Below are 20,166 nucleotides of genomic sequence, written 5' to 3'. Positions count from 1 at the left end.
ACAAAATGGGGTGGCAGAAAGAAAGAATGGGACTATAGTAGAAGTTGTTAGAGCTATGATGTATGATCAACACATAGAAACTTCATTTTGGGCTGAAGCCTCTAGGACAGCTGCCTACATTGAAAATTGACGTCCTCCTTCACTTTTAGAAAGCAAAACCCCTGAAGAAGCATTCACTAGCATCAAACCTGATATAAGTCATCTAAGAATCTTTGGTTGTCCTATCTACATCCATGTACCTAGCAAAAAGAGGTCTAAGTTAGAACCCTCAGGCAGGAAAGGAGTATTTGTAGGCTATAGTGAAACATCTAAAGCCTACAGGATATACATACCTGGACAAAGATTAATTGAACTTAGCAAAGATGTCATTTTTGAGGAAGACATTGCTTTCAGGAGATCCAAAAGCTCTCATGAGATAGAAGATCAAGATCCTCCTAAAAATATGGAAGAGGATCATGCTCCTGAGATTCCGAGGGAGACTCCTGAAGAAATTGAAAGTGAAAGTCAAATCGCTCCCTTAAATGAACCTAGTAATGTAAACCGAAAGAGACAACTTTGGGCTAGGAAGATGATTCAGGAAGCCGAGAATTATGCAGCACCAAAGGGAACCTTCAGGGAAAGCAAGAGACGTCACAGATTATCTAGTTATGTTGCCTTGATGAGTGAGATCATAAATTCAAAACAATCCAGTGTTAAAGAAGCTCTAAATCATCAAGTGTGGAAAGATGCTATGTCAGAAGAGTATCAGTCCATTGTAAAAAATGATGTCTGGGACATCATACCAAGGCCTAAAGGAAAATCTATTTGTATCATCAAAATGGCTCTTCAAGATCAAACATACTGCAGATGGTAGCATTGAAAAACACAAAGCCCGGTTTGTTGCCAATGGTTTCTCTCAAAAAGAGGGAATTGATTATGAAGAGACTTTTGCCCCTGTTGCCCAATAAACTTCAGTCGGAGCTGTAATTGCTATTGCAACATCAAAGGGATGGAATATCCATCAAATGGATGTGAAGACTGCATTCTCGAATGGCACGATTGAGGAGGAAGCCTATCTAGAGCAACCTGAAGGATTTGTTATACATAAGGCTGAATCACATGTTTGCAGATTGTAGAAGACTTTGTATGGACTCAAATAGGCCCCTAGAGCTTGGTAAAAAGGAATGTGATCCAGTTGGAGTATATTAGTACAAGTAATTAGACAACAGACATTCTCACCAAGCCACTATCCACAATAAAGTTTCAACACTTTCCGGATAAACTTGGTATAATTGAAAATGTAAATTAAATTTGAGATTGAGTCTCAATTATTATTTATTTGTACTAATATTTAAAGATGTTTAATGTGTAAACTCTTTTATCGTCATGTGTGTGACTCCATGACTTCATGGCCCCCCTATGGACATTGTTGAAAGGTGACGACTTTTCAATAATGAACACTTGTATCTGATTGATATTGTAAGGTGACGACTTTACAATGATCAATTTCCCTATCATGATAGATATCATGTGACTTGATATCCGTGGACATGTCATGATATTTAATATCTCTTAGACATTATGGTAGATATCATGAGACTTGATATCATTAAATAAACCATAATAACTATACAAGAGATCATCATGGTGGATATTATGAGTGTTAATATCCGTGGATATGCCATGATCTGATATCCACTATGGTAGGCGTCATGAGACGTGATGCCAAGTGCACATACCATAAATTTCGATATTTGTGAGATATGGTGAATATCATGTGACTTGATATTCTTGGTTATACCATATCTCCTGATATCACGATGAGATATCTTTCTTCCTTCACAACTAATGGATCTATTGTGTTATACTCTTGGATAGATTTTATCCTCCCTAGCTAAGAGGGAGTGTTAATGATGATAGCTTCGATCAGATAAACATAATCATGGATGATAATTCCATCAATACAACGATTTATGATTTTGTTATATGTATGTATGTATACCAATATACATAATAATAATAATTGAGTTTATTATTATGACACATATTAATATACATACATACATAATTATAAATGGATATTAATTCATAAATCATTATATTGATTTATTCTATGTGGAATAAATAATCATTTTATGAATAAGCATCGATTTGATTGAATGATCAAATGGCTGATCACACATTGATCATCATTACTATTATTCTTCCAAGTATAAATATGGGTTTAAATCGATCTGCATTGAGTATCGTGAATGATCTAAACCCAATTGATATTGTGTATCGACTACTTTCATTGATCTTTACTATAATCGATAATGTGTATTGATTTACTACTTGATCTTTATTATAATCGATAATGTGTATCGATTTAATGATGCTTGTGTTATCATCATTCTAACATACCGATTAGGAATCGGTTTGTTAATGGATTATAAACTATCGATTATGAATCGGTATGTATTGTGTTTGCAATGATTAATGAATGGACATATTGATGGAGAGACATGTCTCCATAGGTGTGGAGACATGTACATCCATCGATATGTCTCCTCACTCATATATATATATAATCTAAGATAGATCGGTGAAAGGTAAGTACAGCAATCTATTAGTGCAAGCCTTTGAGATCGATCTCATTCTCAATACTCAGCAATATTTGTGATATAATCAGCAACACTTGGAAGTATTATCAATACTTGGTGAATCAACATACTTTGTGGACATACTATCTTCTCCTTATACTTGCAGCAACCTGCAAGATTCATAGGTTAGTGAGAGCATCATTTGTGAGACAATAAAATTAAAAAGATACCTCTATTTCTATCTACTAAGAAATCTAATCTACTTTAACAACTGTGAAGGTATTGTTTTTGCAGATGTATGAGCAGATTTTTGAAAAACAATTATTTGACAAATCTATGAAGACTTTATGAAAAGATTTGTGAAGACTCTATGAGTATATTTGTGAAGACTTTATAAGGCAAAGTTTAGCAGACTTAAAATAGTTTTATGCCAGAATTATAGAAAAGAATAAGTGCATCCAAGACAGATTTATATGGAGATGTATATGCAGATCTATGATCATGTTATAAAGGATTTGAGAGGAAGATTATAAAAAATTGAAGACGAAAGTTTGTGGAAGAAAAAGTTGTCCATCATCCATTTTTATAGCAACATTGTCAAGGTGGAATTTCAGATTTAAGTGAAATGGGTTAGTGCTCACGAATTCTGAAGTGGGAATTGATGCTTCCAATGGGTTGGTGCTCACAAAATTCAGAAGTGGGAGTTGTTGCTTCCAGTGGGTTGGTGCTCACAAACAGTGTTAAGGGTTGGTGCCTACAAACAGTGTAAAAGAAATTTATAAAAGCATTAATTTGTAGTGGTTTTCTCCCGTAAGAGTTTCCACATATATATCTTGTGTTTTATTTGTGTTCATAATAATTAGATCACATATGAATGTTGATATGCAATGAATATGTTAATGAGATAAGTTATATACTTGTGATTGAAGTTGAAAAAGTTTAAATTGATAAAAGATTGTTGTTATACTGATTCCCTCCCTCAGTATAACCGTGTTCTCTTCAGATACAAACATCCTCCATCAACTACTGCCAAGAAGATACTTAGAAGCGAAATTGTTGTAGTTGTCGGCTTCCCTCCTGCCATCCAGTGCCCAGATCTAATTATGGAACGTGCAAAACATTATGACACTGAGAGAAGAGCGATCATGGCACCTAAAGGCAAACTCTTGGTAAATATCACCGCCTAGGCAATTGGTGAAGCGTTTGGAATCCCTGCATTCCAATCCATGATGTTCAAGACTAAGGAAAGAGCGACTTTGATTTATGATTCCGACATTGAGGGATCTGCTGGAATCGTCAACAAAAAATGGATGCAAAAGCCAAAGCCTCACCATTCAAAGATGGCCAAGCAGCTTACCAACATGGACTTCAAACAAGAATATGGTGATCTTGTGTTGATGATGAGCCAGATTATGGAATGTCTACAAGCATACATCTTCGAGTCTTGGATGTTCTACTTCATTGAAGAAGTAATGGATGCCATAAAGATGTTAGATTGGGCAAGAATAATTAGCAACAACTTGGACAAGCAATTGAGAAATTTGAAGCAGTCCTAGTCCTTCTACATGAGCTCATATATTGTCTACATGTTGGCGAGAATGGGCAAGTTCAGCAGATTATCAGACAAAGGACCCATGGGATGCAGTCTAGGATAGTTGAAGGTCTACGAGTGCTATCCAATATTACACTTGTACAACACTGCTTCTTTCAATAAAGAAAGTGATACCTTCACTATGCACATTACCAGATCTTTACAAGGAGGTGTTCACAAAAGGTTGTCACAAGAAGCGAGGAAGTTGGTGAAGTGTGGGGCCTGGTACATTCAATTTCGAAGATTTACTTACATCCAGGTCTAAGGATTCTTTGCCCAACCCTATAGGCTCCCAAGATATCCAACAGATAAAATGGTGTTGTTGGAAGTAACAAGATAGTTGATTGCCTATGACAAGATTTAGAACTAAAAAAAGAAGGGCAAGCTCGAATTTTCGATTGTCATGGAGATTACAATGAATTGTTCCCATCACTGGCAGTAGCAAAGAAGTCAGCAAATGAACTGCTATTCTACCACCTTACAACTCACACCGCAAGATCGGATTTTGATTCGTATGATAAGATAAGAATGGTGGCTAGCATGAGGCACAAGCCTAGGATGTAGCTAGAGGATTATTGGGCTAACGCCAAGGATGATTACAAGATCAGAAGAAGAATGTTTTCCAGATTGCCTCTTAAGTTGATTAGAATATGTGAAATAATCCTAGTGTTCAATCAGATAGAAGAAGATGGGAACATAGTTCACCCTGATTATGGAAAGGAAAAAGATAAGCCAAACCAATCTCCTAACTGTTCAGAACCATAAATCGATGATTGGATATCCTAAGCTGGCTAGTTATGAAATTCACAAGGCATTGGGTTGAACATCATATCAATAAGTTGAAGGCAAAGAACGCCCACCTAACTTATAGTTTGATGGGAGACTTGGAATCCCAAGATGAGGCCACTAAAGGGTCATCACAAGCTTAGGCTAGAGAAGAAGCAATTCCTCAGGAAAGGACAAAACGTAGAAAGCAAAAAAGTGTCCTCGAGAATTCACAGGCAAGGAAAATGAAAGAGGTTCCAAGGGAGGAACCACAACAAAGAAATTCTCGAAAGTTACGAGAGATGAATTAGGATCCAATACTTTGCATGTGGTTGTGCCCAAGGTTGACAAGGACAGAAATGAGATCACTTCAAATGAGTATGATGTTACAACAATTGACCTGGGGTGTGCTACCAGGGCACAAGTGATAGAAGAATTTGTTGAATCTTCCCTAGCACTAAAGGAGCGGATAAAGAAAGTGGAAGAGAAAAATAGGAAGTTGAAGAGTGAGAACAAAGCCTTATGTGAGTATATACGATGCTTAATGTGTTCGTTCAGAGAGGAAGATCAGATTTTTGTTCCTTCGACTTCTCTTCCAAAGGAATCAGTGGATGGACTTCAAGAAAAAAAGAAAATTGCTCAAAGTTCTAAGGCATGGGTATAGAACGTCTTCACTACAACTTGCAAATTCATTGAAGATTTGGCTCAGTTCTATTGGAGGATCCTGGCTATGCTTGGCAGATTGGAAAGCAAGGACAATTCATGGGAGGATACGCATATCTATCAAGACTTGACTATTCCACATCTTGAGGCAGTAATGGAAATTCCTAGGCAGGAATTGATAGATGGATAAGTCATCAAAGAAAATGAAGCATATGACTTCCCTCGGTGGTTCTATGCAATAAGTATTAGGAAGAAATTCTTCAAAAGATCTAATATGGAGTTATATCTATTGAAGACGACGGTCAAGAAAATTCAATAAGAAATCCTCAATACTGTCGAGGCATTATTCACAAAAAGATTAACTGACGAGGAGCTGACAATGGGAAACCTGAAGGACGGACTGCATGAATTCTTCTCGAGGGAACATCTAGAAAATGTTTCCATGTTCTCAAGCATAATGACGAGGAGCTGACAATGGACAACCTGAAGGACAGATTGCATGAATTCTTCTTTGTGGAATCCTTCTAGAGGGAACATTTGGAGAATTTTTTCCTTGTTCTCAAGCATAATGCATAGGGCCCAGGAGATTGTGCCAAGGTGGGAGAGGTTCTTCTCCAAGTGTGAAAAGGATATTGCCATGTTGGAATACAAGTTGGAGATTGCGCCAAGTGTCCCTGTAGGAGAACTCGAGGCTATCATGACTAGATTCATCGCATTTGCCGTCAGGGAGAGACATAATGGTCATCCTATTTTGGACGAGAATCTATTAAATACATGATGGAGTGATGGGCCATTTAATGCATAGTGGGCTCTTTGATGTATTGTGGGTTATTTAATGCAAGGTGGATGCAAAATTTAGGAGTGATGGATCATTTAATGAAAATGGGACGTGATTCCTTATTTATTACCCCACTACTTGGCGCCACATATGGTCACTCTTGGTCAAACCCTAATTAGGGTTTTGCATGTGAGCAGATCTTAGCCGTTGATCTCAATGTAATCTAGGTCGTCCATTTTCATTTTGGGGCCTATAAAAGGGGTTCACCTAATCATTTGTAAAGGAGGGAGAATTCGTAACAAATTGTTGCTATAAGTTATCAAGATAATAAGAGTGATTCATTGATTTTAGTGATTATTTAGATTAGATTTGTTTCAAGTTGTTATAAGCTATCAAGATAAAAGAGTGTTGCTATAAGCATGGTTTCTCTGCCTCACTTAGATTAGATTTGTTTCAAGTTGTTAGATGAAGCACATAGATTTTAATAGAAAATGTGATAGTGTCTGATGAATCTCTATAGCTCATACTTTTTGCACTTAGAAGATTTCTAGTTGCAGTGTAAAGTTGATCTGAGCTCCCCACTTTATGGATGCTTAACTTCAATTGTTAATGTTCATCATTCGTTAAAATGGTGTTCACTACGATCTGAAAATCTCTTGCATAACCCTTGGAAGATTGCACCGATCCTAGAATAGTTGTAGTTGATCTTGGCAAAGCAGAACCTAAGTTTATTTAGAGTTTGTCCATCAAAGCGCTATCCATTGAAGTCATTGTACTTAGGTTTAGAATAGGATTTCTCAACCCTTTCCTATTTACTTTCTACAAATTTTATTGAGAAAACATTTCGAAAAGAGCTATATATTGCTAAATCATTCGTAATAAGTCCTTAAAGTTTCAATTTGTTCAAGTCTTCTTCACTGCACGTAATTCCCCCTTGGATTACCAACAAAACATCAAGCCAAACGAGCTCATATCCAACATAATGTCGCAAGTTACAATAGGAACCTTGGAGTCGCCTCTATGATCTTCGCAATCTTAGCATACAAGGGATCTTTGATCCAGAGAGGATAGAATGACCATTGGAAACTTTATTCTATGTTGGTGTAGTCATAAAACACCCGTCAACAATACCCACAACCAGCAAATAACTGAAAGTACAATATGTCATCAAATTCAAAGATACCCAATTGACTAAATCACATTACAATCAAATATTAATTTATATTAAACATACCCATTTCTAATTACATACAATATTGAGCAATACCAATAACAAAAAAACACCAACAATAGGAGCCTCCAATATGGGACGCCATACCTCCGGATCTAAACTGGAAGTCACAAAATGAAAACAAATATGTTCCCCAATCCTAGGCATCACAAATGCAGCAATAAACAACTCCAAAACCCTAGTGCCAGCAATAAATGAAGTCGCACGCCTGCTAGACATGTCCGACCAACAAGCAATATGGTATAGGTAGCAAAGAGGATGCAATCTGCACATAAAACAGTTGCAAACTTATCAAATATGCTCCTAATAATCCATTCTAATTCTGCTTTGAGTTCTCTATGAAGCAAAGTGAAGATATCAACTCAACAATGAAGCCCAACTGTGACCTATGAATGAAATCACTATTAACATTTCAGATTGGATCTTTCACCAACGTAGAAGATGTCCCTAGCAAGGTTTTGTGTCATCACAAAGACATAGGATGAACAAGTTTAACCAGTAAGAGAAGTCTCCAAAATATCAATTCCAAGCATACAATAATGAGCTCCCAAACTTCCTTTATAGGCCCTCCAATAGCCACACCCAGCCTAGGTTGCTTTTTTAATATAATTTTAAATCCCTTATGTCTCCCAAAGTGGGCACTCAAACCCATAAAGTCCATTTATTTAATGATTAACTCTTAGCCCCCTTTTAATTTAACTTTTGGATGCAATATAGTCAATATTTAAATAAACAATAAAGTAAAATATTTATTTTAACTAAGTTATAATTTATTGCTATTTAAATTAAAGCACTTGACTGTATCAAGTATTGAGATATCAATGTTAACTGCATCCACCAGCAATTGTAAAAATAGTAACACTAACAACTGGCTTAGTTGGTGCCTGGAATTACTAAAAATAATATGAGAAAACTTACCAACATCACTACAAAAAGGGCATTATGCAAGTCTCAACCGCTTGCGCTCAATAAAACACCTATCACTGCTGGATCAAACTATCATCATTAGTCCCCTAACCCTAACACATTAGCATACAGGAACCCGTTGAATAGGATAATGGTCCACCAAATTGAAGTGCTTAGGAAGGGGACATTATAATCCAGTAACCATAGGAAAAAATGCAATTAGTAAAAGCCCATTAAAATACCTAGTGTAAAAACCAATCAATGTAGCTGAATTCAATGACAAATTTATAGAACAATCTATCAACCAAGGAACTCACAAAATCCTTTAAGGGATGAAGACATCAATGAATCATAGATGACCTAAAACTTCTACAAATAATTTATACATTGCTATTGTCCAACATGTAGCAAAGATAGTTTATTCTTTTCGTCATAATACACATGCTAAAACCTTTTACACTTCAAACACAAACTTTGAAGTGCAAGTGCTTCAGTTGACGTGTTAATGTCCTTGCTATCTTTGTCATGCCTTACAGACCCTCTAGAGATTGTGGTTGTTATATTTGTAATGTCTATTGATTTACAAGTTTTCCAATAGAATGACAAAATCCTTATCATGTGTGATGTGGTTACACTATATTAATCTCTCCTTCATCTATCGATTAATGAAATCTTGTGTTGGGCCAAGGTGTTGAGGATATGTCTAAAATGTAAAAAAACGTCCTTCCCAAAACATGGTGACAAGGATGTCTTCCATGAAGCACATAAAGATCGTGGAGCTTTTGATGGGATTAAAAGTAAGAAATGGTCACTAAAAGAGATCTTCATTGCAATTGAGTGCATTCTTCAAAAATTTTATGAAGTTGATTTCAATTTCATGATATGCATTGTTTGTATTAATCTTTGTTAAATACTTGGCACCCTTACTGCTGACAAGTAGATCACATATGTGCAAAAGTGGTTACCTCCTCTTGACAGTAAACTTGCTCAAAATGAATACTTCAAAGGAATGCCTTCAGATCTGCTCCTTTCTTTCTCACTAAAACAACACATTTCACAAAGATGTTCATTAATTTAATATTTTGGTAACGTCATTCTTCAGGACTCATCTTTTATGAAGTGGATCATTGAAAAAGGATATCCATGTTAGAAATAAGCTTGGTCCATTTCTTGTACATTAGGTAGTATACTTTTGGTGGACTCACGTATCTTCACATGATTTGGTGATTTTCTTATGTGACTTGTGCTGACTTCTTTTTATTCAAACACTGGTTTCAGCATTACACACTATAACTTTTATTCAAACAAAAAGTGCTGCTCTAGTCTCCAAGTACTCACACTATTCCTTCACTTATTGATAAAAAAAGAAGATCAGTTCCTAAACTTTCGTGAAAAGGCATATATGAGCTCATTTCCTTGATGCAAAAAAATTAATAAAAATAAAAAACAAGATTACAAGAACACAGGCACATAATTTGATCCATTTACTTTTGTTCCATTTCTTTATAGCCTATATTCATTTTCACTTTAAGTGAAAGCAAAACACTATAGCTTTCACAAATTTGATTGAATTGAGTTATTATTAAGGCTCCATAAGTTTACACTAAAAATATCATTGCTGCATTATTTATTCATCTCCTAGGTCCATAAGAAAAACCACATCAAAGTAAATCCTGTTAATGAAATTTGTGATAATACGAAATCATTCATGAGGATTCCTTTATTTTAAATATCTTTTAGCTTATAATTTAAATGAGATCTAGCAGTATATGAAATCTTCTGTATGGATTCCCTTATTTTCACTACAGGTTATCTCAATAGTTTTAATGACCTTTTAAAGTTCCACAACAATTACACCTAACTCTCAAGTTCTAACTTGTTGGTTCTTAATATAGTTCCGCAAGATTCATACCATGTCCCCGAGTACTTGTTACCTGCGTTAAAAAAAATACCCATTTTGAGACACATATGCTGACAACCCAAATGTCAGCAGACTTCAGATGAATTTCCTTCATGTCTCTATACATCTTATAGAAATTTTCATTCAAAATTTGGAAATTTCCTATAAAAGTTTATTAGATTTATCATATAATTTTTTGGGGTTCTTTTCCTAAAGTAATGATAATCGATTGACAAGTGCTAAATGAATTGAAGAATATGGGAGATTTGTAATTTTCTTATTTTCAGCAGAAAATGTATTAAGCTTTTTCTAGTAGAGAATTTTCTTATCAAAGTGCAAAGTAGGAAGAGAAACAATAAAATATTTGCTTTTGTTGACATTTATTTATGTACTTAGAATGTTCCTAATCTTTAAGCATTTTAGATTTTTTGAAGATTGTATAACTGTTGGGTATTTTTTTCTAAATTTAAATATTTAAATAGATTTTTTTTTTTTAATTTGTTATCTCCAAGTATCTATGCCCCATTCTCTTTTTCTAAATAGCATAGCAGTACCCATCCTCATCCCTTGTACGAGTACCAGTCCAGTCCCAATACCGATCTCCTAACAACAATAGTTCTCAATGTACTTATTACAATCATTATAAGGAGACCCAATTACAGAGATTTGAGTGGTTATCTCTCATCAACTAAGAATTTCCTAATTCCAATTCCTACACCTAACAAAGACTTCATATAAGATCACTGTACTACTCAATACAACATATTATTGTCAGTTAATTGATTTTTCCATTTGCAGTAATAGGCATACAAATAAACGATGGTTTAATTTGACAACACACATACATTTAGATAGATGGCATACTTGTTCTATAGAATTTAATATACTGCAATCTATATATGCAAACCATCTGGAGTAGTACACTGCTAAGCTTTTCCAATAGTTCATAGAAAAATTAAATAATTTTGAACATATCAACATGGCTCAAGATATTAACGCATTAGGAAACTGTTGGTTGTACATCTTACTTTCAAAGCACTTGAAAGTGTCAAATTTCTATCAGATGCCCAACGCTTGAGTGCAGCCAATGTCTGTTCTCCAATGCCTACAAAAAAGCTCAAGCTGTGTTCATCATAAGAAACTAAAAATAGAAAGCAATACTTACATTCCCTTAGCATGCAAAGGGCATTCAACAGTATCTAGTGAATAGGCAAGAAGTTAAAACTGAGGTACAGGTATATAAACCAAAACTACTGTTCAGAAATTTTGCTTTCTGAGAATTGCACATATCTATCATTTTATATTTTATACCATTAATCTGTGGTTTAGAGATTTATAATGCTGGACAAAAATATCTGGCAGTGGCATGCTATAGGACAACTTTTGTCTAGCCTTCAAGTAATCCACAATTTCTTCTTTCATCAAGATGGTTGAAACAACCATTTAAACATAGTAAACATATCCGGTGAATTACTTATTTTAAATAGCTTTGATGACAAAACAAAATTCAGAACAATCATAACAGACAATTTCACATCAATTTTGTTTCTTGAAAGCAAAGATAGCATAATGAATAAAATTAAGCAAGTTTAGATTGAGATTTGTACAAATTTTTTACTTCCTTTAGCCACCAAAGTATTGTACTACAATTAGACAAGAATTAAATAAATTATAACAATACCTGTGTTTATTCACCAAAGATAAAAGTGAAACTACAAATCAAAATGGCAAGTTGCAAAAGACCCCCACAAGATGAAAAAGTAATTGTTGGATGTAACACAGAGACGAACCAGGTAGTCATAATTTGCAAAGGACAAAAAGCAAAGAAGTCATCAAAAAATCAAGTTTCCTATTCAAATATGTCCTAACTAGTTAGACTTACATTGGATGACAGAGTAGTATTTGGTCCATTGGTGTTCTACTAACAACCATTCGGTGGTCAGTCTACAGATAGAAAGCAAATGAAAGAAATAAATAAAAAATATTTACAAGTTACAATAGCTAATCAAGAATGGTAAAAGGAATTCCAATGCAATTGAAAAATAAAAAGCTAAAGCTAGGAAGCAACCAAGCCAACTGGAGGTGGGAAATAACCAAATTTGTATACCATAAGAATGACAAAATACAAATCAATGCTGTGAAAGCAAGGCCCTTCAAGGAAGTTAAACCAAACAAAAAATTATATCAATGTCAAAGTGATGATCAACAAAAGTTCAAAGGAATTACATTCAATTATAATACAGAGTGTAGATTTTAGACCTTAGGTATGTTAATCAGACTTAGATAATTAACTATGCCCTAGTTTGTAATCAGATTCACAGTATTTTAATTGACCAGCAGAAATTAAATATGCCCTAGATTGTAATCAGATTTGCAGTATTTAATTAGTCAACATAAATCAGAAATAAAAATCAGTAGACAACAAGCATACCCTGGGAAAACCTCTAATGAGATAAAAAAAACCCAGCATGAAAGACCCACAGGTCAGATTATATATTCTCCTCTTAAAATGCACAATTACAATACTTAGCTCCTTTGTATCAGATCTGATCTGTGTAGCAGATCTGCTCTTTCATGTTCTTCAAGATGCACAACACCACCTAGGTTATCTTGCACCAATTCGCATAAGTCTGAATTAGTTCACCTTCTTCCTTGTTAATTCGCACTTGATAAGCAGAGTTCTTTTCATTCGCATAGGTGAAGAAATGAATGAATGTGTCTTAACTTGCAATTTGTCACTTATTTATATATACATCTTTTATTCCTTGAAATGCAAGTCGGCCTCCTTGGGTTTTGGCACTAATATTAAATGGTGAGTATTTTTTGCATAGCGTGGTATTTGTTTGTGCATAAGATAGGGTCACGTTACCCTAGGATAGGATCCGGTCCTAAATGGGGTTCAGATGTTGCCTTAAGGCAATCCGAACCCATATAAACCTAGTTACAATGAACACTCCCTCTTAACTAGGGAGGAGGAGAATACATAATTTGAACCTTTAAGTTCCATCTAGCACACAAGCATAGAATGGATCTAGCACACAAGCATAGAATTACATCTTCCATCTAGCACACAAGCATAGAAAGTGTAATACACCAGTGGGTCTTTACATTATTACAATTATCCATCTAGCACACAAGCATAGATTGGATGTAATTCATTCTTGCACACAAGCAAAGAATGACTCAAAGTGCTACCAATAGTCACTGAGATTGAAGCTCCCTCTCAATCAGGGTTCCGTTTTCCATGACACCAAGTCTATCTCTGAAGTACTCGAGCTTCACTCTGGATAAAGGTTTGGTGAGGATGTCAGCAATCTGTTCGTCTGTGCTAATGTACTTTAGATGAATGGCACCTCTCTGCACCATATCCCGAATGTAATGATAGTGTGTTTCTACATGTTTGGACCGATCATGAAATACAGGATTTACTGACATCTTTATACAGCTTTGATTATCACAATGAATGGTAGTAGGATCATTGACTTGACCAAATAATCCAACAAGGAGCTTACGAAGCCACACTGCTTCTCTGGATGCAATAGATGCGGCAATGTACTCAGCTTCTGCAGTGCTTAATGCTACCGAAGATTGCTTTTAGCATGCCCAAGAGATCACTGCGGAGCCCAAGTTGAAGCAGATGCCTGAAGTGCTTTTCCTATCCTTGACACTTCCTGCCCAATCTGAATCTGAGTAGCCTTTCAAGAGGATTGGGGTATTAAGTGAATACTTCAGCCCATAACCAATCGTGCCACGTAGGTATCTTAGAATGTGCTTGGCAGCAACCAAGTGAACATGTTTAGGTGAGCTCATGAACTGACTGAGAGCATTCACAGCATAACAGATATCTGGCCTAGTATTGACTAGGTACATCAGGGAGCCAATCAATTGCCTGTACTCAGAGAGATCTGCAAAATCCGAGTTAGCTGCAAAAACACTTAACTTCTTTAAGTTAGATTCCATAGGAGTACGCATAGGTTTACAATCTATCACTCTAAATCTTTTCAAAATATCAATAGTGTATTTTCCCTGACTTAGAAAGATTTCATTAGCTCTTTGCCATACTTCTAACCCTAGGAAGTAGTGCATTAGACCTAAATCCTTCATTTCAAATTCTGAGGCTAATTCCTTTTTACATCTTATGATTAATTTATTTTCACCCATGAGAAATAAATCATCTACATACAAAACTAAAATAAGCATCTCATCATTATAAACTTTCAAGTAAATGTTAGCATCAGCATCATTCTTGGAAAACCCTAAACTTAGTAAGTACTTATCAATTCTTTCATACCAAGTGCGAGGAGCCTGTTTGAGCCCATATAAAGCTTTCTTCAACCTGCAAACATGAGAATCTCTTTTATGGATTACATAGCCTTTTGGTTGCTCAATATAGACTTCCTCCTCAGTGACACCATTAAGGAAGGTTGTCTTAACGTCCATTTGATGCAACTCCCATCCTTTGGCTGCAGCAATAGCTATTATAGACCTAATAGAGGTATATCTAGCAACAGGAGAAAAGGTTTTTTCATAATCTATTCCTTCCTTTTGAGAAAAACCATGTGCTACAAACCTAGCTTTATATTTTTCAATACTACCATCAACATTATGTTTAATTTTAAACAACCATTTAGAGGAAACGACAGACTTACCTTTGGGTCTGGGTACAATGTCCCAGACATCATTCTTGATGATAGACCCATACTCTTCATCCATGGCTAATTTCCAAGCATGATGGGACATAGCTTCTCCGATATTGTGGGGTTCAGACTCAATTATATTGCACATCACAGAAATGTAGTTGGTGTGATTTTGGAAACTCTTGCAATTTCTGAAGGTTCCTCTGAGAGCAGCAAACCCTTCAGCATCTTGAATCGTATTTCTAACCCAAAGTGGTCTCTTCTTGCAGATCACAATATCCTGAGGTATATTGGTAGATTAAATGGGTTCTGATGAGTCATTCTGAGCTTCCTAATCTGGAAGATCAGTAGACTCCTCTTGTAACTTAGGGTTAGCATCAACAATTGAATCTTGTTTTTCCATCACCATATCATCATTGTTGATTAATGAACCTTTAGATCTTTTGAAAGCAATATCTTCTTCAAAAGTTACACCTCTACTTACCTCAACGTACCTTTGACCTGAAATGTAGATCCTGAAGGCTTTGGAAGATTCGTTGTATCCTACTAGGATGCCTTTCTTTCCAGATGGATCCAGCTTGGTTCGTTTTTCTTTAGACACATGAACATACACAGGGCTTCCGAATATCCTTAGGTGACTGATGTCTGGTTTGATTCCTGAAAAGGCTTCTTCAGGTGTAACATCCTTTAGGACTCGATGAGGACATCTATTCTGAATATAAACTGCGGTTTTGGATGCTTCTGCCCATAGAAAAGTTTGCAAGTCCTGATCATGTATCATGGCTCTTGCAGCTTCAACAATGGTCCTGTTCTTTCTTTCAGCAACTCCATTTTGCTGAGGGTTGTAGGGAACACAGAACTCCCTCTTAATTCCTGCTTTAACACAAAAGTCATAGAAGCTACCTGAGGTGTATTCACCTCCATTGTCAGACCTCAAACATTTAATTCGATTTCCTGTAGTATTTTCAACTAAGGCTTTGAATTCTTTAAATCTGTTTAAGACTTCTTCAGACTCTTTTAGTTTTAAGAAAATAGATCCATGTTTTCCTAGATAAATCATCTATGAAGATAACATAATATAGGAAACCGCTAGGAGATGCTACTGACATAGGACCACATAAATCTGAATGAATAAGCTCTAACCTTTCTTTAGCCCTACTATCGCTTTTATGAAAGGGATTCTTTACATTCTTACCCATTGCACAACCTTTACAAGCATCATCATGAGATAAACTGAGTTTAGGCATACCTTTGACCATTTTACCGAGAGTGGGAAGAGCTTGAAAGTGAAGATGACCTAATCTTCTATGCCATAGCTCACATGATTCAGGGGTCTCATGAATGAGAGCTTGAATTGGATTAGCTGCAAGCTTATATAAACTATCACATCTATTTCCAATAATACGAGCAGATTTGAAGTTAGATTTCTTAGACCAAGCTAGTACTTTCCCTTCAGAAAATGCTATTTGCAAACCCTTATCTTCTAAAGCCGAAATGGAAATAAGATTTCTTTTAATACCAGGTACAAATAGAATATCACAGAGTTGTAAGGAAATACTAGAATCTAGTTTTTAAAGAGGTAGTGCCAGAACCTTTTACCGAGTATCGAGCATCATCACCGATTACTACATGAAGATTGGTGTCTTTTTCAATCAGATCTGAGAGATGCTCACGAAATCCTGAGATGTGCCTGGAGGCACCACTGTCAAGTATCCACGTATTGCTGTCCGTAGGAACATTACTGGAAAGAGAAGAGTTAAGAAGGTAGTCTTCACTTTGTTCGGCAACTTCATTTAAGTTAGCTTCCCTTTCCTTTGGGTCATTCTGACAATCTCTGGCATAGTGACCATACTTGTCACATCTGAAGCAACGAATGTGAGAGGAATCTCTTGACTTTTTCCTTGGATCAGAGGAGGATCTAAAATCTTTGCTCCTCTTTTCTTTCTTCCAATGACCACCTTTCCTAGATTTAGATAAGAGAACATGATTATCTTTGAGAGAGTTCTTGAGTTTTCCTCTTACCTCAATTTGAGATTCCTCTTCGATGCAACCAGATTGAAGACGCTCAAAGTTGGGACGATGGGCTCTTCCACCAATGCTATGAATGAATGGTTCCCATTCATCAGGTAGACCATTTAATGCAATCATAACAAGGTCTTTATCTGAGATTTGGCAATCAAGAGTGCTAAGCTTGTCCTTTAGTTCATTGATCTTCATGAAGTAGGCTATGATTAAGTCTTCTTCTTTCATTTTCATGTGTAGAAGTTGTTGCCTTAGGGCAAGAGCCCTGTTGAGATTGTTGACTTCGTAGACCCCTTCCAAGTGTTTGATCATTTCTCTGGCAGATGTAAACTTTGATATGACAGTGACAAGATGATTCTTGACAGACTCAATTATGATCCTACTAACCTTGAGGGAATCTTTCTTGAACAGTTTCAGCTCTTCAGCATCTTCTGGAGGAGACAGCCTTTCTTCTTCTACAAATTTCAGGAGGTCATTTTCTTCAAGGATCAACAGAATAAGAACTTTCCAAGCAGCAAAGTCAATGGCTCCCTCAAGCCTATCTTCAGCCTTCAAACCTGACATCTTTAATCTGAAATCAACCAACAGCTATATGCAACAATTGATTTGCTAAAATCAGAAGTTAATGACACATTAGCTCTGATACCATGTAGATTTTAGACCTTAGGTATGTTAATCAGACTTAGATAATTAACTATGCCCTAGTTTGTAATCAGATTCACAGTATTTTAATTGACCAGCAGAAATTAAATATGCCCTAGATTGTAATCAGATTTGCAGTATTTAATTAGTCAACATAAATCAGAAATAAAAAGCAATAGACAACAAGCATACCCTGGGAAAACCTCTAATGAGGAAAAAAAACCCAGCATGAAAGACCCACAGGTCAGATTATATATTCTCCTCTTAAAATGCACAATTACAATACTTAGCTCCTTTGTATCAGATCTGATCTGTGTAGCAGATCTGCTCTTTCATGTTCTTCAAGATGCACAACATCACCTAGGTTATCTTGCACCAATTCGCATAAGTCTGAATTAGTTTGCCTTCTGCTTTGTTAATTCGCACTTGATAAGCAGAGCTGTTTTCATTTGCATAGGTGAAGAAATGAATGAATGTGTCTTAACTTGCAATTTGTCACTTATTTATATATACATCTTTTATTCCTTGAAATGCAAGTCGGCCTCCTTGGGTTTTGGCGCTAATATTAAATGGTGAGTATTTTTTTGTATAGTGTGTTATTTGTTTGTGCATAAGATAGGGTCACGTTACCCTAGGATAGGACCCGGTCATAAATGGGGTTAGACTAAACAAGACTCTAGGTTGTGAAAAGTAAATAAATGCAAGACACTAAATATATTTAAGAAAACGATAAGAATAACCATAGAGCAATTGATCCAAACTAGATGAAATATATAAACTACAAATAGCTTTTTAAGAGGATGAAGCATAAAGCCAAAGAAGATGAGAGTGGCAAATCATGGCAAGTGGCAAGTGGCCAGTGGTGTCATGGTCGTACCAAAGCTCAACAATGAAGACACAATCGAGACCAATGTAGGCTAATAACTCATGACTAGAAAACACTAGGTGGAACTCAAATATTCTCCCTAGGATCTCCTAACATCCCCAACTAGCGAACATTAGCTGATACGAAAACACTAGTGATTTATGTCTTCCTTGACAAGCCTAGTTGTGAAAAAAGCGAGAACACTTAGTGTTAAAGAAAGAATATGTAAACCACATATAGAGAAATTGAGTCCAATGCTATGCATTGTGACATGACATATTGAAATGAACGCCATCTTACTTATTCATCCCCATATGAGCAACAACCAGTTGTATCCGGAGTTCCACGGGCGTTGGGGACGGGGGGACGCGGGGACGCATCTCCGGGACAGGGGGACCAAGGGCCTAAGTTTGGGGACGGCAGGGGGACAGCGGGGGGGGTGGCGGGCTGGTGGTGCTGATATAGTTATACATATACATATAGTACTTAAAAAACTAGTTTTGAAAAGATGTATGACAATATTGCAGTATAAGAATTGCATTTCAAATCAGACTAGGAAATTTGAAATACTATATCTAAATACCAAGATTTCTAAGTTGTGTTGTTATATGGAGCCTAATCAGACTCGGAGGTTAGATTTTCCCTACTTCTATCGGTGCGGTTTCCCCTTAACCCTCAAAAAACTTAAGAAGTCACTTTTTTTTTAAATTTTAATTTTAAACATCGCATATACGTGGGGGTGAAAGGAGATGTCTGGGCGTCTCCTCGTCCCTGGAGAGACATCTAAACGTCTCTCAAAGGACGGGGAGACGGCCAACGTCTCCCAAGGAGACGTGGAGGCGTCTCCATGTCTCTCTGGGAGACGCCCAAACGTCTCCCAAGGAGACGTCTTCACGTCTCCACGTCTCCCTGGGAGACGCGGAGACATCTCCGCGTCCTGATGGCACTTGGGTGGCGGTGGCGGGATGGCGGGGGACGTCGCGTCCCCATCCCCCCGTCCTCGAGACGTTTCTCACGGGGGGACGCATCCCCGTGGAACACTGGTTGTATCAAATGAGTGCAATGCTTCTTGGCTCTATTGTTCTCAGTAGATTCAAGAAATAATCCATGTAGCAACTCTACAACTCCCCTAACAAGACATATGTTTGAGAATTCTTGTAAGAATTCTAAAGTAACCAACAATAGCCAAGCAATACTTGCAGCCAAATCAACCTTCCATGGAAGAGATAAGAAATGAAATGCTATGAAACCAAAGAATTGATTAGATGCATACAAAATGGTACAATGATAATAAACCCCAAAAGAAGAAAAGAGAAAACCCATGGAGAAACACTCAATTTCAAGGAGAGAAAGATGAATGAATCTAGAAGTTGCTTGTGTACTTCGATGTTCATGCTAAATAGTGCCTAAAATTGATCCATAGGACCAAGTACCATGACGATTCAAGAACATTAACCATAATGAATGACTCACATTTTGAGATGTGATCTATTGTGAATGAAATAAGAGATTTATGATCATCTACCGTGTGCTCTCAATTTGAGATGCGAACCGATGCGAATCAAGATGTCAAATCATAACAAAAATCTAGAGAAGAGACAACTA

The 20,166-nt window shown here is 36.4% G+C and overlaps 1 protein-coding gene across 3 annotated transcripts in view; it reads right to left on the bottom strand.

The window, feature by feature from the left end:
* The window catches only part of LOC131026808 (uncharacterized), a 257,348-nt gene that overhangs the window by 78,936 nt on the left and 158,246 nt on the right, over positions 1-20,166 (bottom strand). For all 3 annotated transcript variants that reach the window (XM_057956786.2, XM_057956787.2, XM_057956785.2), the window contains one exon: positions 11,424-11,500. In XM_057956786.2, the coding sequence (XP_057812769.1) occupies positions 11,424-11,500 (77 nt within the window). The remainder of the gene's footprint in view (positions 1-11,423; positions 11,501-20,166) is intronic.

The sequence above is a fragment of the Cryptomeria japonica genome, chromosome 1 (assembly GCF_030272615.1).
Source record: "Cryptomeria japonica chromosome 1, Sugi_1.0, whole genome shotgun sequence".
Lineage (NCBI taxonomy): Eukaryota > Viridiplantae > Streptophyta > Pinopsida > Cupressales > Cupressaceae > Cryptomeria > Cryptomeria japonica.
The sequence above is the reverse complement of the archived record's forward strand: the minus strand, read 5'-3'. Positions and strand labels throughout refer to the sequence as shown.